General features: G+C 48.2%; 1 protein-coding gene across 2 annotated transcripts in view; it reads right to left on the bottom strand.

Annotated features, from left to right (window-relative positions):
* The window catches only part of LOC103176611 (rho guanine nucleotide exchange factor 26), a 29,360-nt gene extending 4,149 nt beyond the window's left edge, over positions 1–25,211 (bottom strand). Inside the window, exons 1-12 of one of the 2 annotated variants that reach the window (XM_007890371.2) lie at positions 24,759–25,211; positions 21,061–21,867; positions 19,348–19,396; positions 18,600–18,766; positions 14,172–14,228; positions 13,611–13,771; positions 8,945–9,097; positions 8,459–8,588; positions 7,292–7,366; positions 5,790–5,879; positions 3,182–3,336; positions 681–890 (exon numbers count right to left, since the gene is read on the bottom strand). In XM_007890371.2, the coding sequence (XP_007888562.2) occupies positions 681–890; positions 3,182–3,336; positions 5,790–5,879; positions 7,292–7,366; positions 8,459–8,588; positions 8,945–9,097; positions 13,611–13,771; positions 14,172–14,228; positions 18,600–18,766; positions 19,348–19,396; positions 21,061–21,726 (1,913 nt within the window). In that variant the 5' untranslated portion in view covers positions 21,727–21,867; positions 24,759–25,211. The remainder of the gene's footprint in view (positions 1–680; positions 891–3,181; positions 3,337–5,789; positions 5,880–7,291; positions 7,367–8,458; positions 8,589–8,944; positions 9,098–13,610; positions 13,772–14,171; positions 14,229–18,599; positions 18,767–19,347; positions 19,397–21,060; positions 21,868–24,758) is intronic. The other variant, XM_007890296.2, reaches the window with a different exon arrangement.
* Positions 25,212–26,450: the final 1,239 nt, after the last annotated feature.

Below are 26,450 nucleotides of genomic sequence, written 5' to 3'. Positions count from 1 at the left end.
GTGTTGCTATCAGCCAGTTGGTGAAGACATGCCAAAAGCCGAGAGTTGTGTTGCTGATTACAAGGAAATGCTGTCAGGACGCAGCCCTGTTGACCGTGGGTTTGCTTACAATTACTGTGCACAATAACTGCACTGCTGACAGTCCACTGAACTCATCACAAACCAGCCAATATCCACCCCCATCTGAGTCCACTGAGTGTGAAACACAGCCCAGCTCAGGGCCGGGGTAGAGGGAAGGGCAGCCAACCCAGTAAACAGGACATCAGGAAATACTTAATCACCCAGTTTTTCTGGGAGCCCTGCCAACATTATTCATATTAATTGTTCATTCACTGCCCCATCCAGCATTCCCAGGTCAGCCACAGCACGGGTCAGATACAGAGTAAAGCTCCCTCTACACTGCCCATCTACACTCCTAGGTCTGTGACAACAGGTTAAAGACAGAGTAAAGCTCCCTCTTACACCATCTATCTACACTCTCAGGTCCAGGAACAGCACGGGTTAGATACAGAGTAAAGCTCTCTCTACATTGTCCATCCGCAAACCCAGGTCAACAACAGTATGGGTTAGAAACAGAGTAAGGCTTCCTCTATTAGATCTATTGTCCTTCCACACTCCAAAGTCAGCTCCAGAGCCTACACAGTGAAGCTCTACACATTGAGGAAGAATAGGCTACTTACAGAGACTCGGCTCCGAGGAGCATGAGCACCCTCTCTGCGGCGTGGTTGCTGAGCATGGTCAGGCTGAAGAGGTGAGTGGCCGAGGACTGGCGGGAGTAGAGCATACTGGGAGAGCTCTTCATCGGAGACAGGTTAAGCTGCTCAGCCTCACAGAGTTCCACCTGTAGCTGGTCTCTCAGTGCGTAGTCAGTCACACTGTAGCTGTCCTCACTGAACAGGGCAAACAGCATTAGATGAGCACAGGGCTATATAAAGCGCTGCAAGACACTGCCCCACATCAAGGTCGCGCTATATAAATGTTAAAAGGTTAATGATTAAATTAATTTTTTAACAATTTGTTAACATAATAATAATTTAATAATTTACCACCTGTTAACCCTGCATGCCAAAGCCCTAATGGTTAGGGTGGGGGGGTTCCTAGCTGGATAAGCAACAGAAAAGCTTGCCAGACAGCAATATCACAGACAAGCTATGTGCTTTTAGCGAGTTAGCCTCCAGCAATTACCCCAACCCATACTCTGGGGTTCCCAAAGCATTGGCTCTTTCGAACCTGAGCCAAATACTCTCCGGAATTAAGTAAGCACCCCTCCAGGGAGAGAGTGCACATTACATTCAAACAATCTATCTCTGGAATTTCCACGTGTAGGTGGGCTTATACTATATCGTGTGAAGTGATTTGAGATGTTTCAACAACGTGATAATTTACTATATCAAATGCAAGGATTATTATTATTATCAGCAACCCTTCCTGCTCAGCTCCGCTCATGATATCGTGGTCTAACATGCGAGATTGGCCAGTGAATGTGTTAAATATGGGTGTGGGATGTCCTGCCAGGAGACAACAAATTCAGATTCCCAGATAATAATTTCAGTGTTCATTCTGCTCCCAACAGATAATCCTATTAATATTACGCTATTTAATGACTCAGAATGCCTGGACATGTATTGGGTTCCTGTGCCTTGAGGCAGGCCTGTCCCCATGAAGGAGAGATGGGTAGCTATGATGCTCCTCCTAGCTAAGATTTATTGAGGAATGACATACTTAATGTCTCCTGCTCCCTATTTAAAGCTCTCTCCTGGGTGTCTCATTGCACAAGTGACAGGAGTGCCACAGGCAACGATCTTTCAGCCAAACTATTCCATTCTGTGTTAAGCCGGGCTCAATGGTAGCACCCCCTCCTCGGAGTCAGAAGGTTGTGGGTTCAAACCCCACATTGGGACTTGGAAACATATAGTCTGAGATTATACTTCAATGTAGCCCTGGAGGTGTGTTGCACTGTCGGAGGTGCAGTCCTTCAGATGAGATGTTAAATCGAGGCAGGATCGTTAATGTCCGCCTGTTCAGGAAGGGAGTTTCTCTCTCCCAGTTTCCTGGCCAACAATACCCCAAATAAAGTTGGTCACTTACTCCACGATTGTTTGTGGGACACTGTTGTGCACAACCACAAAATACACAGACAATCCACTTTACAATATATCCTGTGAAGCGCTTTGCGATGTCTCGATGATGTGAAAGGCGCTATATCAAATGCAAGGATTATTATTAGAATTTAATGCTGCCGGAATTCCTGGCAGGAATGAGAAGTGGGCATCCAGCTCGGAGTGAATCAATCAGAGATGTGGGTGTGGGGGAGGGGGTGGAAGCAGAGTTAAAGAGGATACCCAACTCCCCCCCTTTGGGTTTAATCAAGAATAAAAAGCAAAACAGTTTCAGAGTTTTTTGTCAAATCTCCGAGACTCCTTTCTGAATGGAGCTCAGCCCTAGCATCGAGGGCTGAGCTTTCAGCCATTGTCTCCTGTCTCTGTAACAGTGTGAAGAATCATGAAACATCTCGTTGACTGTTCTCGCATTGCCCAGAGCAATCTTTGTGAGAATCCATCAGGAGGCCTTGAGATAAAGGATGAGGCACTCAAAAACTCAGGTGTAAAGTTCATGATCGATACAATCACTGAAACCCAACCCCAGCCAACTCCCTGTGAACTTCAGCAACTGTTCCCGCTCCATAAATCCTCTGAGAGTCTCTGAATAAACTATAATAAACCTTGCATTTGGTACAATGCCTTATCATGTTGGAAGGACGTCTCAAAGCACTTCATAGGATTTGCTGTGAACAGGAGTGCCTGTATTTGTAGGCATACAAAACACACAGTCAATCCACTTTACAATACTATATATTCTTTGAAGCGTTTTGAGACAACTCAACGATGTGATAAGGTGCTATTTCAAATGCAAGGATTATTATTAGCATAATCCAAATCTAGTCATCTAATCCCCTTACAATGGGCTTTGTATCTAATAATAATCCTTACATTTGGGAGGTTATCTTAAAATTGCCTTACAGGATTTACTGTAAAGTGTAGTGACTGTGTATTTGACGACGAATGCGACAGCCAGTTTCGGTACAGCAACGCCTCACAAATAACAAGGAAGTGATTGACCGACTGAATCTCCCTTCTCTCCCCACTCACACTCACCCAACTCCAAGAGCTTTGTCTCTCACCTTTTCTTCTTTGTAACAATCAGGACGTCATTGAAGAGGAGGAAGTAGACTTGTTGGCGGGTGGTGCGTTTGGAAAATATCCCGTTATCTTGCACAAAGGCTGTCAGTTCACCTCTCTTCACCAGCCAGCGAGAGAAAGAGACCAAAGGAAATGGCTGAGGAGAGGGAAGACAGGAAGACTGTGAGAGAGCGAAGGTGAGCACAGCCCAACCTCAACGGGTAGAAATTCCAACAGGGTCTAGATATATTCAGGTCTCACCTATGACCACCATTAAGCACTCCGAGATGCTGCCCTGTGTGAAGGTCACTATATAAGTTTGTAAGTTGCTGCTGTATTCTATCCACGTGGAGGTTCACCCACAAAATAAAGTCAATAAAGTAATACCGTATATCCTGTGAAGTGCTTTGAGACATCTCAACAACGTGATCAGGTGCTATATCAAATGCAAGGATTATTATTATTATTATTTCAGAACTAACAGAATTTGGCAAATTCACCTTTAGCTTTGTACGGTTAAGTATTGTTTTTCCTGCGGTTCTTAAAAGAGACTTATAGAAAAGCGTCTTCAAAATCAAATTCTTTAAGAATTGGGCTAAATTCTGGATGCTTTAAAGTGCTGGATTGATAGAGGAAAATCTTTGGAAATTTGGAGCTGGAAAAACCTGAATACTTTAATATACTTTAATAATAATCCTTGCATTTAATATAGGCATGTTGTTGAGACGTCTCAAAATGCTTCACAGAATATACTGTAAAGTGAATTGACTGTAAAGATTTGTGGGCAAAATGTGGCAGCCAATTGCACACAGCAGTGTACTACAAACATTGATTGACCACATTTTTTGGGGGAGGAATTTTTGCCCTCAGAAAGTGATCCCCCAATCGACTAACAACTAGGTTCTTACTTACTAGGTAAACCGAGGCGTGTGGAGTAAGGAAACTTGCCTAAGTTTCGCCCACCCGGGAATCGAAACCAGGTCTTTTCGCTTGTGAGGCGAGCGCTCTAACCACTACTCTACTGGATTCCACGCATTAAATTATGAGGTGGCCCGGCAGTGAGGTTAGGGTTAAATAGAGATCCTTCGGGGGTGGGAAGTCGTAGTGTAAAAGAATTTAGAGAGATATTTGCCATGGCAACAGGGAGCAAAGCACAGCCCAGTGCCTCCATCAACTCCCTCTCCATCTCGGCTGGATTTAGTTAGGGCTGTCGGAATCAGGACCAAGTGAAACCGCCAATTAATTTGTTTTTCTTTTCCATATCCTCCACAAAGAAACGTCCCCTTTGTGCACACACTGAACTGAACTGTTTTTCTGAGTGTGAGTCTGAGTCTCGCCTTTGAGGACATTGTACATAAAACAGTGCTCACTGACAAAGAGGTGTCAGACGGCCGTCAGAACAAAAAGAAATCAAAGGGGAGGTTAGAAATACTTCCTCACTCAGAGGAGGTGGTAATTCTTTGTTACAAACAGGAGTTAAGGCAGAGGCTGACAGTTCTTTTGAAAGGGAATTAGATAAAATATAATAATTTGATACAGCACCTCTCACGTCATGATAATTACAGGATTTGACTGTGAAGTGTATTTTGTAGGTAAAACACAGCAGCCAATTTGAACACAATTGACAGGGGAGATCAATTTTATCTATGGTATTGTCAGCCAGGATACCAGGTGAAATTCCATTCTCTTTTCAAATAGTGCTATGGGATGTTTAACATCCACCTGAACAGGCAGAGGAGGCCTCTGTTTAACCTCACATCCGAAGGACAGCACCTCCAACAATGCAGCACCCCCAACACTGCACTGGAGTGTCATCCTAGACTATGTGATAATAATAATAATACTAATAATCCTTGCTTTTGATATAATGCTTTCACATCTTCTAGACGTCTCAATTGACTGTATATTTGTGGGCGAAACGTGGCAGCCAATTGCTCACAGCAGTGTCCCACAAACAGTCGTGGATTGAAGTGACCAATTTATTATTATTTTTTCATGAGGGATTATTGTTAGGCGTGTGGAGTAAGGAAATTTATCCAAGGTTTCACCTTGCTTGGAATCAAACCCAGGTCTCTCGCTTGTATGTAATATTTTAAAGGGAGTGGAAGAGCAGAATGACCTCGGGGTTAGGATTACGTGTTTTATATATTTCAAGGTGGAAAGACAAGTGGTCAAAACTGTGAGGAAAGCTAATGGGATAAATAGGGGCAGGGAACATAAATCCAAAGAGATCAGACCAAGTTAACGTATTGTGTTCAGTTTTGATCACCCCACTTTAGGAAAGATGTTCAGGCAATAGAGAGGGTGTGCAGGAGATTTACCAGTACGATACCAAGCATAAGTGGTTTGACCTATGAGCAGAGAAGGGAGAAACTGGGCGTATTTTTACTGGAACAAAGAAGGCGGTGAGCCAGTGACTAGGGGAGATCAGTTGAAGTGGGAGAAGTGCCAGGACGTGAAGCGATTTACGGAGGAACGATAGGGAAAAGACAGGCAGAGACAGAGGAAGCTGGGTGAGCAAGCAATATTTCATCAGTTCAATATTCTTCCCAACTAAACACCAACTAAGGCCTGACGTGTTAGTGGTGCAAAGGGATGTTGAGGAGGTACCTTTATCTTGAAGGTCAGTTGACTGTTAATAGTGCACATCATTTCTGTACGCTCCATCCGTCTGGCTCCCTCATTGCACTGACGGACCAGCTAACACGGAAAAGAAGAGACATTACATTCTCCATTTCATACTCCCATTAAACTATCTATTGTTATCAATGACTTTGCAAATGACGTAAACTCATTCCATTGAAATGTCAGAGCAATATGAAAGGCCTTGCGATGTGAATGATACAGTGCTGACATTCCGCTCAGCTGCTATCGCCCGTTCACTGGAGCTGCCTATCCAGTTTGGCTACATCTTTGCTTCACCTCTTGGTTGCACGGGATGTAATTCGGCTCCGCGGGAGACAATCTTACCAGCCTTTCTGGCATGCAAATGAGAGAAACATTCCACACCCACGATGACGTGATAAGGTCCTACATCAAATAATAATAATCCTTGCTTTTGTTATAACGCCTTATCACATCTTTGAGACGTCTCAAAGCGCTTCACAAGTGAATTGACTATATGATTGATAGATTTCTTGTGGATAAAGGGATTAAGGGATATGGGGATAAGGCGGGTAGGTGGAGTTAGAATAGATCAGCCATGATCTTATTGAATGGAGGGGCAGGCTAGAAGGGCCGAATGGCCTACTCCTGCTCCTAATGCTTATGTCCTTATATTTTTGTGGGCAAAACGCCCTACGGGAATCAAACCCAGGTCCTCTTGCTTGCGAGGTGAGTGCTCTAACAACTAAGCTACAGGACTTGACAATTATTATTATTCCCTGTCTCTATCAACCTCTCGCTTAAATCCCTGTATGGACCCCTCGTCTCTGGTTCTCCCGGGCTGTGAGTTCTGATCACTCTCTGTGAGAAGAGACGTGTTTCCTCGTCACTGCCCTCGGCCTGATTTTAAGATGAAATAGTGACCGATGGCGATGGCACTTACCCACTGCTATTATTTGCAGAACAAACCAACCACTGTGTTGTTTTAACTCGCAGATTCAGAAAAGGTCAATGTTTACCCTAACCACACCTCCCTGGCACAAGCTATATTGGACACACACAGGGCGAGTGTGAAAAGCAAGCCTCTTAACAAAGAATTACCTATTACAAACCTCCAGGCCGCTGTTTATAGGCGTAACATAAAAGTATGCCAATGCAATAAAAACTTACATTTACACAGTGCCTTTCATGTAGGGAGGATGTCTTCAGATGCTTAGCAATACTGGCTGGGCATCCGAGCTGGGGATGGGAGCTGAGTGGTGGGGAGGAGGACTGAAAACACACGACGGAGAGAAGGTTTCCCCTCACCTCACCCCTTTTTTATCCATCTTTAAATCCCACTTTAATACCGATCTCTTCAACTGCACCAAGGTTACCTGCCCCCTCCCTCAGTATCCAACCCAGCTCCGTGCAATGCTCCGAGACGCTGTCCTGCATGAAGGGCACTGTGCAAATGCAAGTTGTTATTGTTGTTCACCCAGTTTAATGCCCACTGACCAACTGCTCACCTTACTGACGGCTTTCAGGGCGCGGGTGGCACACTCGTACTCTGCACTGTCGATGGGTGTTTTCTGGCAAATGGTCTGTGAGAGGTGAGAATACAAGGCATGAGCTACATGTGGAGTCCAGTAATTCAGTGGTTAGAGTACTCACCTCGCAAGCGAGAGGACCCGGGTTCGATTCCCGGGCAGGGCGAAACCTTTGACAAGTTTCCTTACTCTACACACCTCTTTTGACCAAGCAGTAAGTGGGAACCTGGATGTTAGTCATTCATTTCCAGTTTTAACAATTCTCGCAGTTACAACTGACACAGGGCCTTATCAAGTCGTTGAGGCACCTCAAAGTAGGACATCTCACAAGGTTTCACCGTAAAGTGTAGTAACTGTGTATTTGAAGGCAAAATGCAGCAGCCGATTTGCACACAGAAATGTCCCATTGAGGGATAAATCTAGGGGATTGTCGGCCAGGACACCGGGAGAAACGCCCTCCTCTTTTCCAATAGTGCTTTGGGATCTTTAACATCCACCTGAACAGGCAGACAGGAGCTTGATTTAAAGTGTCACACAAAGGATGACACCTCTGACAATGTAATGATAACAGTAAAACTTGCATAAGTCTTATCTTTATAAATTGTATAATTGCCTAAATTGTTCATTCACCATTCAGTTTCCTATCAAAACCACTTAGATTTCCTTGCACTTGTCATATTAATCACCTCCTAACTCATAACGCCTCTCTCCTACCCTCCATTACTCCTGTACTTATTGGCTACATTAAACAGTCTTGATCCTGTCGCTGCATGCACAGAAGAACCTCATTTCTCACTATTCAATGGATTCCAACGTTTGACAATAAGTGCGGACGCAGTGATCGGTGGAGACACATTCAATCGCGGAAATTGTCGCCTTAACTGGTCACGGCATATGCAGTTGCCAGCTACACTGACTTACACACGCAATGCAGATTATTGATTAAATTGGATTTTAGACTACTTATGACTTCACGTAAGTCATATTAAACGTTATGGTGCTGACCGATCCAACTTATGTGAGTTTCACTGTAATAATATTTTTGTCAACCTGTTCCTCTCCACACAACCCCCCCACTACCCCCCCCACCCACACACACACACATTAGTTGGCTTCCCTTTTAAGAAGATTGAAGCTGGTGCTTACGTCCATGAGCAGAGGGAGTCGGGTCACCCTCTGCATGGGGAGGATGAGGAAGGAGATCATGGGCAGGTTCCTGCACTCGGGGTGGGCTTCAATCTTTGCCAGAGCTTCTCGGAAGCTGAGGTTTGTGTCCCTGATGGGAGAAGATGGGGAAACAAGTGAGAGAGTGAGGAGGGCCCAAAGGATGGCAGGCAAGAGAGACTGTGTGTCCTTCGGTCCACTGACTCGACCCCCATCAAATCTATCACACCTCAGCACCCAACAGGCCGACACTGAGGGAAACACATCACAGACACTTTGTTCTGCTAACTGTCCCTCAGTGCCTGGGGTTAGAGACAGGCAGGTTCCCATTCCACTCCAGAGACCCCCCAACCCCTAGAGAAACCCAGCCCCCATCATTAGAGAGTGAGGGTAGTGTGAGCCTGGAGAGGAAGGAGGGAGAACAGAGCATGTTTGTGCTTGCTGGGAGGGAGGGAAGGAGTTACTTACAGCAGTTTCTGCAGCGTGCGCTGCTGGTACACCTCGTTGGAGCAGTACTTGACATAGGGATCGAAGGTGGAGGTGGAGTGTTTCTCTACGATGTCACTGATGTCGGGGATCAGCACGTTCTCCTGGTGCCGGCCTTCCAGCTCAGTGTAGAACCTGCCAAACACACAACACAGAAAACCTCAGAGAAGCCTCTCCTGACCAGGCTCAATACTTCTGTCCTCCACAGACCACGTAGACCATGACAGGCTATTCATCTTGTCCACAACAGTAGAACCAGAGGACATGGCCTGCGATTGAAAGGTGCATAAATTCTAAACTAATCTGCGGAAACGCTATAATAATAATAATAATCCTTGCATTTAATATAACGCTTTATCGCATCGTTCAGATGTCTAAAAAGTGCTTCGCAGAATATATTGTAAACTGGATTGACCTGTGTATATTATGGGCGAAACGGGGCAGCCGATTGCGCACAGCAGTGTCCCACAAACAGTTGTGGATTGAGTGACCCCAAAAAAATGTTTTTTTTTTACTTTGGAGAAATTATTACTTCTGGAAAGTGATTCACTAATCAACAAACAACCCCGGGTAAGTGTGCCTCAGGCTTCAAACCCGGATCCTCTCTCTTGCTCTAACCAATATGCTGCAGGCTCCACTATCAACATCTCCATTGTTGTAGCATTCGACTACCAGGATAGTAGAAGATGAACTAGATGGACCTTGGTGTTTTTTTTTGTCCAGCAGTTCTTGTGTTTATGTAACACAGCCACTGACTAGCTGACTCGACAGTGACTGCAAAGTCTCTAGACAGGGATCAGGAGGGAAGGAGGTTTATGGCAAGGATTCTGTGCACACATACAGAGAAATACAGAGAGAGAGACACACAGACATGTGGTGAGGGAGCTAATGTATATAAAGACTCAGGTTCACCCAGCGAGCCCTTGGCTCTCACACTAATCCAGCCTTTGTGTGAATGTGGCGGCAAGATTATCACGCTCCACAAAATGTCATTAATCAAACAATCTGATCTCTTTCACAGCACCCAGCAGCAATCTCCTCTACACACCAGGAGGAGACCAACACACATTTGGTAAGACAGTACTGAACACCCGAGTGTGAGTACACTAACCTAAACAGAGAGCAGAACAGTAAGATATTGCTGTACACAGGGCTCGGTGTGGGGGAGGGGGGGTGTACTGAGGAAAAGTGTAAAATCAAAATGTTTGAACACACACGCCTGGCCACACACACACACACGCACCCTGGCCACACACATACGCCTGGCCACACACACACGCACACCTGGACACACACACGCGCCTGGTCACACACATACGCACACCTGGCCACACACACACACATGCCTGGCCACACACACTTGGTCACACACACACACAACACACACACACACACACCTGGTCACACACACACCTGGCCACACACATAGGCACACCTGGCCACACACACTTGGCCACAGAGACACAGGCTGGGGCCGGCTACACCTTAAACATCTCTGCCTCGTAAATCCAAACTAGTCCCTAATTACACATTAACATCAGCACAATCCACAGTCAATCCCACTGTGAGACAGAAATTCCCTTCTCTTTTCAAATGGGTCCATGGGATTTTTAACGTCCACCCGAATAGGGGTTTTGGCCACAGATACTGAGCAGAGAGTCTGAGGACAGGGAGAGAGCATGGAGAGGGCAGGAGAGAGAGAGGAGGCGGGAAGAGAGGACTGTAAACCTATAGTTTAGGTTTTGTGAGGTGAAAGTGAGATCCTGGAACATGAGCCAGATGCCTTGCCACTGACAAGACAGGGTTGGCACCGCTTGCTATTCCCATCGCTGGTCAAAACCAGGGCCGTACTCATTACCCCTACACACACCCCTCGCCCCCACCGGATCACGTACAGCCTCTCAGCCCTGCCAGGGTAAACCTGACCTGCCTTTGCTGCTGCCTTTCCCCTCGGAGGCACACGGTTTATTGGTTCGCTCCAGGGCAATGTACAAACACAACACAGCCATTCCTGGCTCACAGCCCAGCTCGGGCTGTCACAGTGCTGGGGGAGGGGCTGCACTGTACCAGACTGTGCTGGGAGGGGGGAGGCTACAATACACAGAACAGCAACCCAATCCCCCTCCTCCTCCCACTCCCAGCCTGTAACCCTGCAATAGACTGTAACACACTCAGAGGGGGACAATGCTACCAACTGAGCCTCATGCGATCTTGTGTTGCTGGGAGGGTCCCATCTGCCTAAACATGTCCCGTCTGCCTGTTCAGGTGGACGTTAAGATCCCGGGGTGCTGTTTAAAAAGAGAAGGCAGTTGTTCTCTCCCAGTGTGCTGGACAACAAGCCCCCAGATACAATTTGGTCACTCACTTCATGGCTGTTTGTGGGACACTGTTGTGTGCAACTGGCTGCCACATTTCTCCCACCAAACACCCAGTCAATCCACTTTTGCAGCATATTCTGTGAAATGTGTTGAGACGTCTCAATGATGTGATAAGACGCTATTTCAAATGTAAAGATTATTATTACGATTAAATTGCATCCCAATAGATTCAGCTAAACGTAAGCTTTTTCCAAAACGCCGCCCCCATCTCTCCGCACTTTGGGAGTCAATGAACGGTCCCGAGGTTAAGAACGTGGGAAATTCTGAGCCTTTGACGTTTAACCTGCGATTATTCTTCACTCTGCGCTCCATCCAAATGCCCTCGTCTGAGCAGTGAGAAGCCACTCAGTCAGTGGCGTGAGCTCAGAATGCAGGATTCACGTCTTCAATTGTGTGTGCGGCGGAAAGAGAGAGAGAGGGAGCGCGAGAGAGGGATGTTGTGTACTTGTATCAATGGGTCATTGGAATGCAGTTGGCTTCTTTGTGCACAGTACAATGAGTGCTTTGTAGGAATCTACATAAGTGATGGCGCTGTTTGGGACATAAACTCTGACCTTTCCAGCGAGGAAGGAAAAGGCATTTTTTTCCCATATAATAATCCTTGCAGTTTTTTTGATATAGCGCCTCATCGTGTCTTCCAGACGTCTCAAAACGCTTCACAGAATACACTGTAAAGTGAATTGACTGTGTATCTTGCGGGCGAAAGGCGGCAGCCAATTGCGCACAGCAGCGTCCCACAAACAGTCATGGATTGAAGTGACCAATTTATTATTATTATTAGTTATTATTATTAATGATTCCTAAATTATGAAGGAATTATTATCCCCGGAAAAGCGATTCGCTGATCGACTAACAATGGGTTCCTACTTACTTCTAGGTAAACAGAGGCATGTGGAGTAAGGAGACTTGCCAAACATTTCGCCCTGCCGGGAGGTTTAACAAGAGTTGGACTGACAACATGGCAGTGATAGTACAGGCTGAGAGAGAAGGATGTTAATGGTTACAATATGTGCCACAGGGTCTCTGAAGATAAAACAGATTGTGTCAGAGATAAATCCCATTAATGTGACAGATTGTGACATCTGAAGCAATCCATCTTCAAAGAAAGTTTGAGTTTCAAGCATGAGTCGAGCTGCTATTCCCCCCCTACCCCTCTCTCTCTCTCTCTCTCTCTGCTGAGGGGTCCGGGCAGCTGTTTAATCCTGTGCTGAGAACTGAGGAACAGAAACCAGCACAAGATACCAAGGTGTTCGGATGAAGAAGACCTTTCGGCCCAGGTGATCTCACAGTTACAGAATCCCCGTCCTACCCTCACCCCATCACAGCACTAAGCTGTGTCTTAATTAAGTCCCAGTGTCCTGGCTGCAACCACCGTTCTAGTAACTTGTTCTAGTCACAAATTGCCTTCAGAGTAAACACAAACTTCCTGGTATCTGTCCTGAAATTGCCCTTTACAGCTCGAAACCTACGTGCTTGTGTTCTACTGACTTGGTGCATCCGAAAGTATTGATATGGGTTTACTTTCTCAATCGTGTTTATCATCTGAATGATCTCCTCAGAGCTATTTCTTTCCAAGTAAAACTGTTTAAGAGAGAGAGCAGAATATACTGTAAAGTGAATTGACTGTGTATTTTGTGGGCGAAACCCGGCAGCCAATTGCTCCAGGAGTGACCCACAAACAGCCGTGGATTGAGTGACCGCATCATTAAAAAAAAATTTATGCAGAGGGATTATTTCCCCAGAAAGTAATCCACCGATTGACAAAACTAGTGGTTCCTACTTCCTGCTAGGTAAACAGATGCAACACTGTAAAGAGCTGAGTGTTTGGAGAGAAAGAGAGAGAGTGACAGGCAGATGTGTGACGAGGAGAGCGGGGGATTGGGGTTGGGAGTGGTCAGTGTATGTAAGCGACTCAGCCTTTTCCCACAATAATTATATACCACTCGCTAGCCATTCATCGCCATGGTTACCCGCTAGGAGAGCTTACGCTGCATAGACTTCAATAATCAGCATCGTCACTGGGGGAGGGGGCTCAGGGTAAGCACAGCCCAGCCCGGGAGGGGGAGAAGTGGGGGAAGCATGGAGAGTCGATTTGTGTGTGGGGAGATGGGGTGCATTGTGGAGGGGGGGTGGGGGCGGTTGAAGGGGGAGGTAGTGTGTACTGCATGTGTGTGTGTGGGGTGGGGTGTTGGCGGTGTGTGTGGGGCAGACACGATGCGGCACAGGGGGGAGGGACAGGTCGGTGGGGGAGAGAAGCAGGAGGCACTTACTTGCAGCTGGAGCGGGAGACATCAGTGATGTTAGAGAAGAGATGGTGTCTCTCGATTTTGGTCATGGTGACACTCAGCTCTTCTGAGTTCTTGAACATTCGGATCAGGATGTCCAGGCTCAGCATGTAGGAGCGCTCAGAGGAGATCACCTCGAAGATGGCCTGTGTGACAGGGAGAGAGAGGGGGCAGCGTGAGCCAGAGGCTGATGCTTGTTCACCCAAGGATTTGTCTTCAAATCCCCCCCACCCGCCCCAAACTCAAAAAACAGGTACAAAATTTGGTCACTACACAGCCCACAGCGATCAACGGGAATCACTTTCAGATGCTTTGACATGATGAGGAGGCTATGAAAATGCAGGGTTTTTTTTACTAAAGCCCGTCTTTAGACTGTAATATATTCTAACTTTTAGGAATAACATGTTGTTCAGCAATTAGCGCCATGGGACGTCCTCCCGATGTGAAAGGCATTATATAAATTCAATTGCTTGTTACTGTGTTTCACACTGAGTGCTGACACCCCCCCAAGTGAGCTCATACAGGGCAAACTGACAGTCACCTTACCTCCTGCCTTTTGGTCTCCTGTTGACTGACGGTCTGTAATATTCCACTCTCCTGCACCTGAAAGGCAGAGACAGATATCAGTCACAGCACAGAGAATAGCTCCGCTAGCACATAGCAGCCTGAGTGGGGGAACCCTGCATTGGAGTCCTGTAGTGTAGTGGTTAGCGTGCTCACCTCGATGAGAGAAACCGGGTTTGATTCCCGGGCAGGGAGAAACCTTAGGCAAGTTTCTTTATTCCATTAGCCTCTGTTTAACGAACAGTAACTAGGAACCTAGTTGTTAGTCGATTGGTGTATCGCTTTCCAGGGGTAATAATCCCCTTCAATCCCCCAGGTAAAACCACTCGCTCACTCACTCCATGACTTTGTGGGACTTTGCTGCATGTAAGTTGGCTGCCGCGTTTGGCAACTGTATTTGACAGAAAAGCAGCTTTGAAGAGATTTTGATGCGATAAGGATTATTATTAAGATTCGACAACAATGCTTCTCTCTCTGCTGCTCTGTGAGTACAAGCAACTTCTGTGCCTGTGCTGAGCGCGTGCCACGCACTCTCACTGCGGCACGCAGCTCACTGCAGGCCTGGCGGCTGATCGGACATGAGTAACGCGAGGGGATTCCTGGCTGGTCTGGGGTCCGCCCTGCCTGGAGAGCCAGGACTCAGCGTGCCGGGGGCTGAGTGGGAAAGCGTGGCTGTAACAGCCTGGCGCAGTGGTAGCGCTCTCGCCTCTGAGAGCTGTGGGTTCGAGTCCCAGATCAGGACTTGGAATCACAGTCTGAGCTGACACTCCAACGCAGCACTGGGAGGGGTGTTGTATTGTCAGAAACGTTCAACCGAGGCCTGTCTGCCTGTTCAGGTGGATGTTAATGACCCTATTGGAGAAGAGTATGGAGTTTCTCTCTCCCGGAGTCCTGGCCAACAATCCCCCAAATAAAAAAAAATCAGTCACTCACTTCATGGCTATAATGTGCAGCTAACTCCAGCGAGCAGTCCTGCCGATGGACAGACGACACCGAGTGTTATTGAGCGGTCAGCAGCCGTCAGTGACAGCAGAGGAGTTTCAGGCATTACTGCAACCTGACCCCGGTTCGCTGTGCTGCACATACCCATTCCCCACTCACTATAGAGACATTCCTGGGCATTATGGAGTCCTGTAGCTTAGTGGTTATCATGCTCGCCTAAAGAGAAGACCTGGGTTTGATTCCCAGGCAGACGAAATCTCAGGCACACTCCACATGCCACTGTTTAGCAGTAAGTAGTCGATCGGTGGATCGCTTTCCGGGATAATAATCCCTCAATCCACAATTGTGGGATACGACTTTGCATAATTGGTTGCCGTGTTTCGCCCACAAAATACACAGTCAATCTACTTTACAATATATTGTGTGAAGCGCTCTGAGATGTCTCAACAACGTAATAAGGTGTGATATCAAATGCAAGGATTATGGTTATTATTTTTATGTTCCTGACGCAATCTCTCTTTCTCTCCCTCTCCACGTGTTGACTGACTGATCCCAGGCATAGAGCAAAGGCTCCGGTCACATATGTACCATGCTGAATTCAGTCTCTCTTGCCAGACTGCACAGCACATAATTCCCACACATGCACATACACTGTGCACACGCACATAAACCACACACATACACTGCGCATGCACACACTGCACATGCACATACACCGCCCACATGCACTCACTCTGCGCACCCACAGCACACACTACACACACGTACACACACAACACACATTTGCTTAATTTGCTTAAGAGAGTTTAAGTATTCCACATTCAACGGAGTCTAATCAGCTCCATCACTGGGGGGTGGGGTTTGAGAAGCGGTTTGCAGAGCTACATAAAAGTTCACATTCCCGCTCACTCCTAAACGTGGAGAGAAACCGATCACACAGAACTAACACAAAGTCACTGTGAACAGAGAGCCCACTAACAGCCCTCCTAAAATCAGCCTTCCTCGTTCACAGGGAGCTAAACTCTACTGCTCAGAGGTGACTGCGGATTAACCCTGAGGGCAGGCAGCGCTGTCTACCGAGCCTTGTAACAGCAGAGCAAAGTCAGAGCACTCTGACCCAGCCGTTGTTCGTGTTTGAAATAAGCCACAGAGGAATCTCTCTGGCCTGTCTCTCCCCCAACTCCCTCTCCTCTCCCCCACATCTCCTTCTCATCCTCTCCACACCCCCACCCCCCTACCCATCACTTAGCAGCCACACACACACAGCATCAGACCATCAGACCCTAACCAGGCCAGTCTGTCAGTCTTACCTTCTCTGTCGCTCTCATTGCTGGAAGTCACTCTCTAGTGCAACCCGGGAACTGAGCAACTGGGAAACAGTGTGAGGATAAGGCAGCCGTCTATCTGTCTGTCTGTCAGTCACTCGCTCGCTCACTGGCTCTCTGTAAACTGCCACTGACAAGTCTCGCCACGGCATGACTGGCACCCCACACACGCTGCCATTTTCCCCACCCTCCCCTGCGCCACGGAAAGGCGAGATTCCCACAGCAGCCGTAGGCTCTCTCCCAGGCCGGCCGTGTACTGGAAGTTTAAACTCTGTAACCTCAGCCCCAGCCTGTCTCTGGCACTCTGCTCTGCCGGCCGGTATTCCCGGCTGTTACCGTTGTTTGAGGAACGCCTCGGATTGCTGCCCAACCCCTCCCCTGAGCGCTTCACGCTGCGGTCTGGCCTCTTGGCACAGTGTCTGATCACATCTCTCCTGGAGCCAGTGTCACTGTAAAGTGTAGTGACTGTATTATGTAGTTGAACACAGCAGCCAATTTGCACACAGAGATGTTCTATAGACATCAATGACTATTTTCTTTTCTTTGGGGGATTGTTGGTTAGGATACCGGGAGGAACTCTCTTCTCTTTTTGAAATAATACCACAATATTATTTGTAACCGCAAAAACAATTTGCAAAATCCCCACCAAAAAATTCAAAACATTTTACCCACAAAATACACGGTCAATCCACTACACAATATGTTCTATTTTTGTTGTTGTTGTTGTAGATCCAAGTTCTTCCAAGCTACACTACACTTACTATATGTCATGTCGCAAATGACTCATATAATCTCAAAATATTATTTTCCAAAGAAATCTATCTAATTTGTATTTAAATTAAATATTTACGATTCACTGTAAAGTCTAGTGACTGTCTATTTTGTAGATGGCGGCAGCCAATTTGCAAAATCCCACAGACATCAATCAATGATTTTTTTTATTTGGAGGGGATTGTTGGCCAGGAACAACAACAACAACAACAAGATTGCATTTATAGAGCGCCTTTCACGTCGGGAGGACGTCCCAAGGCACTGGACAGTTGGGTCGGGAACCGAGCAGGGGGGAATTGGTCAGGGTGAGGGAAGGGAGGGAGCGAGGAGGGGGTAGAGAGTCAAGAGCTGAAAGCACGGCTGAAGAGAAAGGTCTTGAGACCGGCCTTGAAGGCGGAAAGGGAGGAAGCAAGGCGAAGGCACTGGGGGATGGCGTTCCAGAGTCTGGGGGCTGAGAGGCTGAAGGCCCGGCCACCGATGGAAGGGCAGTTAGGACGGGGAATGTGGAGCAGACTGGAGCCAGAGGAACGGAGGGTACGGGCAGGTAGGTAGGGGGATAGTAGGTCAGAGAGGTAGGAGGGTGCAAGGCCATGAATGGCCTTGTAGGTGAGGATGAGGATCTTGAATTCGATCCTCTGGGGGATGGGGAGCCAGTGGAGGTGAGCGAGGGTGGGAGTGATGTGGTCCCGAAGCCTGGTGCGGGACAGTACACGAGCTGCAGAGTTCTGAATGACCTGCAGCTTGTGGAGGGAGGTGGCGGGAAGGCCGGCGAGGAGAGAGTTCCCATAGTCCAGCCTTGAGGTGATAAAGGTGTGGACCAGTGTTTCAGCAGCGTGAGGGGTGAGATAGTGCCACGGAATCTTTAACGTCCATCTGAACGGACAGACGGTTGCTTGGTTTAAAGTCACATCTGAAGGACGGCAGCTACAACCCAGGACCTTTGGACCAGAGTGGGAGCGACTGAGCCAGGCTGACTCCTATCTCCAGCCCAAACCCTCTCAATATGTCCACTTGCTGACGATCACTTTTAAACCCAGGGCACCACTCTCCACGTGCACAGAGCCAGCGCTGTCACTCTCATCACACCTGGCTTTCAGTTAACACACGCAAACAAACACAGACACAGACACACACACACTGACAGAAACCAGAGCGGTTGCCATATCTCCTCCACCCCTCCCCCACTGCGCGGCAGAACAGATTCCTTTCTGTGCGAATCAATGCGACCGTTAACCATTTCATTCCCACTGTTGTCCAACATATCCCTTGATACTCTTTGCCTAACAAAAATCTATCCACCTCAGTCTCGAAAAGTTCGATTGATCGGCACCATCAGCAGCCAGGGTAACGTCTCTCCCTCCGGCCCGCGTACCTGGGAGAGTTGGCTCCAGGAGGCCGAGATCGGCCTGTATTCCAGCACGGCCGGACGCTCAGCGTTTTCACGCTCTGTCCGCGCGGTCCGCTCGGAATCCTCATCCGTGTCACCGTTATCCAGGGTCAGCGCTTTCTCCTTGAAGTTCTGATAAAGAACAGCGTTTTCTAAACAACAAAGCATTTATTTCAACAAAAACAATGACACAATCCAGCGACAGTCAGCCTTGCGTTCTTACACGACGCCGCTCACGTCGGGAGGACATCTCAAAAGCGCTTCACAGGATTTACGGTAAAGTGTAGTGACTATGTCCTCGGTGAGAGAACACAGCAGCCAATTTGCACACAGCAACGTCCTACATGGAGTGAGTGACCAATTTTCTCTGGGGCCATTGTCGGCCAGGACAGCAGGAGAGAGAAATTCGCTTCTCTTTTCTTTTCTCCAAATAATCTTTAACACCCACCTGGACCTCAGTTTAACATCTAATCTGCAGGACAGCGCTTCCGACAAAGCAGCGCTTCCCCCAGCATAGCCTGGACTGTGAGCTCAAAGTCCTGATGTGAGACTTGAACCCACAACTTTCTGACTCGGAAGCAAGAGTGCTCCCCACTGAGCCACGATGACACCTGTAAAAGTGTGAAGAAAGGCTTAAATAAATCAGGGTGTTTTTTTTAAAAACACCTGACCTGGGGCCCTGGGACACAACTCCTCCCTGCAATAATAAGCCATGGAGAGAACAGTGGCTCACCTTCCTCCTCGAAGGCTCCCTGGCTCGCGCACAGCCTCTTCTTCTGCTCCTGTTTATCGGGAGAGAAAAACTCTGTGAAGCCTTGGAAATCACACACTGGCTCAGAGCGTTAGCTCACGGGAGTCAATCATTCGCAGCAAAGGGGGAAAGGAAAAAGAGAGAGGGACACCGAAGAGAGAGAGCGAGAGAGTGAAAGAGACAGGCAGAGTGAGGAGAGAGAGAGAGAGAGAGAGAGACAGTGACAAGAGAGCAGAGAGATAGAGCAGAGAATTTTTGGGGGTCAACTGGGTGTCTGACACATGCGGAAACCCATCATCATGCTTAAGAGTTCTCCAAACCAAACTGAGAATTCCATGCATCCCATCTACACATGGAAATTCCAGAGATAATTTTTTAGAAAGGAATGCACACTCTCTCCCTGGAGGGACGCAATCTGCTTTATCTAATTCCAGAGAGTATTAGGCGCAGGTTGGCAAGTACGAATACGTGGGGACCCCAGTGTAATTGGAGTAACGGCCGGAGTCTATCTCGTGAAAATCGGATAGTTTGCCATTGACCGGAGATAAGAGAGACACAGAGAGCGGAGAGAGATGGAGCGAGAAAGAGACACTGAGAGCACAGAGAAAGGGAGAGGAGACAGAGGTTATGAGAGGTTATGTAAGGTTGTGAGAGGGGCGGAGAAAGGACAGGTAAATGGAACTGAATGGATTGCTCTCTCAAAGTGCCAGCACGGAGATGATGGGCCAAATAGCCTTCTTCTGTGCTGTAAATTTCTATGGTTTGATGGAGAGAGGGAAGGGGTGAGAGAGAGGAGAAAGAGTGAGAGAGACTAGACGTGGGCACACACGCACACTCACAGACACACTCACCACACTCACACACCTCACAGACACTCTCACAAACACACACACTCACACACATAGACACTCACAAACACTTATACACACACTCACACTCACAGACATTCTCACACATACACACACTCACAGACACTCTCACATGCACAAACACGCACACACACACAGGGAGCTGGGCTGTGATGAACAGTGTTTGATGCCCAGGCTGGGAGCTGAGCTCTCCCCAGCTTCCTCATGCAGAGACCAGTCCCTTAAGCTGCTGTGTGTAATTGAGCCGAACACACAGAGAGATCCCATTAACCACACTGGCACCACAGCTGAGTGCAGCTGTCAGCAGCTGTGCTGTGGGAAAGAACAGCGCAGGAATCCCTGGGGTTGCTGCTGGGCCTGTGCAGACGGGGGGGCCATGGACGGGCTGTTCTCAGTTGGGAGGGAGTGTGATCAGCCTCAGGGCCCCTGGTCAAGGAGAGGAAACCAGCCAGAGGTCCTCAATCCTTGTCCTCGTCATAACAATAAAACTGTATTCAATACAGCGCCCATTACATCGAGAATGGCTCAATGCACTCTATAACCGTTCCAATTTCATGAAGTGACTCTGTATTTTGTGGGTGAAATGCGGCAGTGACCGGCGAAACAGCCACGGAGTGAGCGACCGATTTCATCTGCGGGATTTTTGGCCAGGACACCGGGAGAGAGAAAGTCCCGTCTACTTTTCCAACAGGTCCGTGGGATCTTTAACATCCACCTGAACCAGGCAGACGGGACCTGCCAGTGTCAAAGCAATAATAAGCTGGGTTGTTGTCGTTGTTGTTGTTGATGCAGACCAAAGCTCAAGCTGCCCTGGGTGACCACTCACCTTGCCTAGAGCCGGGCTGGACAGCCGGTCCCGACCCTCAGCCACGGGGGTCAGAGTGGGTTGTGCTGTCCTGTTATTGTCCGAGATGCTCGGGATGCGTTCGAACTGGACGCCGCTGACCACCGCCCGCCGGTAGGAGGTGGACCTGAGTCCTCGGCGGAGCTGAGCGGGGCTGGCAATCGCTGGGCACTGGGGCCTGGGCACCAGGGGGCCGCTGGTGGGCATCTCCAGCATACTGAGGGCCCGCCGGCTCCTGGCGTCGCTCTCGCCTCGAGGCCTCATTCCCGAGGCCAGGTCCCTGGGGATGATCTGCCGCTCGCCATTCCTGAGGGCCACGACACTGTGCGTGCTCAACACCACGGGGGCTTCCTCCCCTGGCGCCGGCAGCGACTGGCTCAGGCTCAGGCTCCGGCGCTGGGACGTCACTCTGCCGCTCAGGGAGCGACTCAGAGCCATGCCGGGCGAGGACCCCCCCAAAGGCACCCCGTCCACAGCAAAGTCTGCCTTTTGCAGGCTGTGGTTCTGGTAAGCAGCCGGCCTGGCTTTGCCCAGGAGGTTTGAAGGCACCGAGCTGGCAGATTTGGTCAGTCTGGAAGCCAATCGTCTCTTTCTCCACAGCGGAGTGATGGTCATGTTAGACAGGTCCACCTCGCTCTCCTGATCCATTCTTCCCCTTCCCGCACGGCTCACGCCTCACACCCGACCGGGAGAGGCGAGCGTTCCGCAGCTGTCAGCGAGGGATCCATCACCGGGAACGTTCTGTCCAACATTCCCAAAGCTCGGATGCCGTCATTGTTCCAAATGTCCCTGTAACAGAGGAGACGTGAGGTGTTAGGCTTCTCCCGGCTCCAAAATTTCACAGGTTGTTTTTTCCCCCAAAAGCTCCTCGATTGAATCTCGGTTTGGAACCTGTTTTGTGTTAAGACGCTCCAGTGCAAGGCTGGGGGAGCGCAAAGGCTGTAGGCCTTTGGATGACTCATTAAGACGCAAACCCACGTCTGTGCCTGTTTCGGGGGTTGTTAAAGATCCCACGGCAATATTGGGAAAGAGATCGGAGATTCTCCCGGGCTCCGCGGTTTCCCAGCTCAGTGATGTGTCTTGACCAGCTCACACCCCATAACCCAGCCCGATATCAACCGGGATCTCTTTTTTTAATGGGGTCAAACCGCTGTGTTATACTGAGGCCTAACTTCGCAATATATATAATATATATATAGTGACTCTGTGTTTAGTTAGCAAATTCAGCAGCTAATTTGCACACAGCATTGTCTAACAACCAGCCGTGGAGTGAGTGACCAGTTTTATTTGGGGGATTGTTGGCCAGGGACACCAGGAGAGAGAAATTTTCTTCTCTTTACCAGTAGCGCCATTAACATCCACCTGAACAGGCAGACAAGCTCCAAAGAGGAGCACCTCCGACAATGCAGCACAGCGCTGCACTGAAGTGTCATCTTATACTATATGATGTCAAAGTAACAGTGTGGAGCTTAAAACCACCAACTTCTTACTGAGAGACAAGAGTGTTACGATTGAGCCATTAACACAGCGCTACTCGCATGCTGATTAACAACCAACCTTTCACCTGGAGAAAGGCGGGAAATGCCTTGGAAACCGAAAGCACAGGCAGAATAGCCCACTCTCCCATGGGAGGAATTTTTCCCCCTGTTAATCCCGAGCACAAGGCAACAGAGACTGCCAGCGAGACCATTTCAATCCATCTTGGCTAGTCCCAAAATACAAACCAAGAAAGAAATAAAGAATTTACACGGTTCCATCTAGCAGGGCACTCAATTTAATTATTTCCCGGTTAAAACAGATATTCCATTCCCTGTTAGTTTCCACTTCTCAGATATCAGCCTGGTTCACTCGGTAGCACTCTCAGAAAGTTGTGTGTTTAAGCCCCCCAATGTGATTTTGAGTTCACGTGACATTAAACCGAGATCTGTCTGCCTGTTCAGGTGGACATTAAAGATCCCATGGCACTATTCAAAAAGAGAAGGGAGTTTCTCTCTCTCGGTCTCCTGGCCAACAAATCCCCAAATAAAGTTGGTCACTCAATTCATGGCTGATTGTGGGACACTGCTGTGTGCAAATTGGCTGCTGTGTTCATCTATAAATACACAGTCACTACACTTTTCAGTAAATCCTGTAAAGTCTAGTGACATCCTTCCGACATCCTTCCGACATGAAAGGCGCTGTACTAAATGCAAGGACTATTCGAGCACATTGTAATTTTGCATTTGTTTTTAAATCTGTGTTTTATTCTGTCATGAAACGGTTAATGACCACAGACTGCGCTCCCCCCGCCACCACCAGCCCCTCCCGAGTTGAAGCTTTGTACCGTAAACCGTAAACCATTCACTGGCAAAATAACTGGCAGAAAGTTCTCACTTTATATCCACTGCAGCTCTACTGACAGAACCACCCCCACACACATAATCCACACAATAAGCAACTGAGACGTTATGCAAGCGGAATGTAATATGTAAACCTCGAAGTTCAGATCGTACAGAAACTTAACTCGCTGCCTCGCAGGAGAGACCCGGGGCAAAATCTTAGGCAGGTTTCCTTAGTCCACACGCCTCTGTTTACCTAGCAGTAAGTAGGAACCCAGTTGTTATTTGATTGGCGAATTGCTCCGGGGGGGTAATAATCTCTTAAAAATTTGTTCACTCAATCAACGATGTTTGTGGGACAGTACTGTGCGCGATTCGCTGCCGCATTTCGCCCGCAGAATACAGTCAGTCCACTTTACAATATATACCGTGAAGTCTTTTGAGACGTCTTCGAGACGTGATAAGGCGCTACATCAAACGTAAGGATTATTTTTAAAAATGCACACAAAAATTGACGTTTTCAGTGAACTTTCGCAGCTGACCTGCAAACACTGTGACGTTTCCAAAAAACGTTGTGGGGAGGATGCTGACGACTGGTTTAGTTGTTTTTAAAAAAACATACAATTCGCCAAAAATGCTGCACGTTCTGAAATAAGAGTAAATGGTGACCCAGTTGGAATTTTTACTCCACGGTGTGTGTCTGCAGAGGGTGTCTGTCTATCTGTCAGACAATCTGTCCCCTTCCAGATTTTCTTTTTTTGGGTCAACCGGGGGTGTCTGACACATGCGGAAACCCGTCCCCTTTGCTTAAGAGTATCCAAACCAAGGCTGAGGATTCCATGCATCCCAGTTACACATGGAAATTCCAGAGATAGATTGTGGGAATGGAATGTGTCCTCTCTTCCTCTCTCTCTCTTTGCAGGGATGCATCCTGTTTACCTAATTTGAGAAAGTATTAGGAGCAGGTTGGCAAAGCGGCAAGGCTTGGGGGTGTGAGTGTGAGTGTGACATACTCAAGAGTGTGAGCGAGGGTAACTGCTGAGAGTCTGACCAGCTAAAACCACAATAGCTTGGCATTGAGAGCGCTCACTGTCTGGCAAGCTTTCCCGCTGCTTATCCGGCTAGGATCACCCGAGGGCTACGGCTCGCAGGGTTAACACAGGAGCTGAGTGGGAGGATTCCCTGCACCCCACTCCCCCGCCCCCCACACACCACACACACCCCCACCCCACCCCCCGTGACTAGTCTGCCCTTCCAGGTCCTGCTGATGAGCCAGGCTGGGCTGTGCTGGGTTTTGCTATCAGCAGCAATGCCCTGGAATCCTAACAGGGAAACCAAACGTGGCATAGGGGTGAAACTCACTGTGTGGCATCTTGGATCAGCTCACCTAGGTCTCTGTGTGTTCTAGTCTCCCCAGAGTCAGCTCCTGTGCGGATGACATGGTCTCCAGTTTTCCCCCTCTCTTGGGCTGCTGGTGCTTTCCAGACTTAGGGAGAGAGAGAGAGAGAAAGAGAGAGAGAGAGAGAGAGAGAAACAAACTGCAGCAGAAATACTTTCCAAAGTTGAGCCAAGTTCAAAACCAACGCAGTGAAATTCCCCAGCAGAATTCCCAGCAAAAGTGTTCCCAGTTCCCAGGCTAGAGCTCAGACACAGAGACACAGCTATAGCTCCCTGGGCTGCTGTCTGCTTTACTCTCTCTCAGCCCATTAAAGGTTGGAGACACTGAGCGCAAGTTTTTTTTTGCCTAAACTTTTGTTTCAGAAAGTGCAAGGCGAACCTCTGCCTCCATGTGGCTACTAACTGCAACGCCACAGCCAAGAGCAATCAGTGCTCACTCCGCCCTCCTTAACTCTCTGTACCTTTCTTTCTCCTTCCCACACACTCTCACTCTCTCCTGTTTTGCATTCTCCCACTCTCTCTCTCCTTTCCACTTTGTTCCACCCTCGCTCTCCTTCTTTCCCCCTTCTCTCTGCCTTTCTCTCTTCTCCCTCCTTTTCTTCTTTCTCTTTCCCTTTTTGACTTCCAAGATCCTCACTCTCGTGTCCACTCTCTGGCACCTCCCTATCTGTCTGATCTCCTCGCTCCCCCAGTCCGCCAGCTGGTGCCTCTGCTCGACTGGCACCGGCCTCCTGCTCGTCCCTCGCACCCTCCGCTCCACCATCAGTGGTCGCGCTTTCAGCCACTGTGCACGAAAACTCTGGAACACTCTCCCTCAATCCCTCCGCCTTGCCTCCTCTCCCCCTTTTTCAAGTCCCGCCTGAGTCCTGTAGCTCACTGGCTAGAGCACTAGCCTCGCAAGCAAGAGACCTGGATTCCCGGCAGGTCGAATTCTTGGGCAAGTTTCCTCACTCCACACGCCTGATAATAATCCCTCAAGAAATAAATAAATAAAATAATAAATTGGTCAGTCAATCCACGACTATTTGTGGGACGCTGCTATGCGCAATTGGCTGCCGCGTTTCGCCCACAAATATACGGTCGTTTCACTTTACAGTATATTCTGTGAAGCGCTTTTGAGACGTCTAGAAGACGTGAAAAAGCACTATGTTAAATGCAAGGAAGATTGTTATATTATTATTAAAACCTTCATTTTCAACCGTGCTTACGGTCACCAATTAATATTGCAGGATTAAAGTTACATTATCCTAATTTTCAAACCCCGGTGAAGAAAATAAACACAGAAGAAAGGGATTGGAATAACATATAATAATCCTTGCACCAGCAGAGCGTTCCTGTGTTGAGTGAGGTTTGCTGTGGTATACTGTCTATGCTATGACTTTGTTTGACTGTAACTATCAGAGAGAGAAAGAGAGAAAGGACAAGTCCCACTCAAACAATCCATGCGAGGGGGTGGGGCTGGGAGGGGGGGAGAAACAGTTGACATGCTAATTGGATGTAACCTCTTCGGACACATAAATTGATCATCAGCTTCAAAAGAGAGAGAGGCTTTGTATCCTGTCCGTTCCCGCGCTCCAGCAGAGCTATTATATACAGTGGGAATTCTAGCACCTCAACCTCACCAGCTGCTCAGAGAGAGAGAGAGAGAGAGGAGGA

This window comes from Callorhinchus milii, unplaced genomic scaffold (genome assembly GCF_018977255.1).
Source record: "Callorhinchus milii isolate IMCB2004 unplaced genomic scaffold, IMCB_Cmil_1.0 Scaffold11, whole genome shotgun sequence".
NCBI lineage: Eukaryota > Metazoa > Chordata > Chondrichthyes > Chimaeriformes > Callorhinchidae > Callorhinchus > Callorhinchus milii.
The sequence above is the reverse complement of the archived record's forward strand: the minus strand, read 5'-3'. Positions and strand labels throughout refer to the sequence as shown.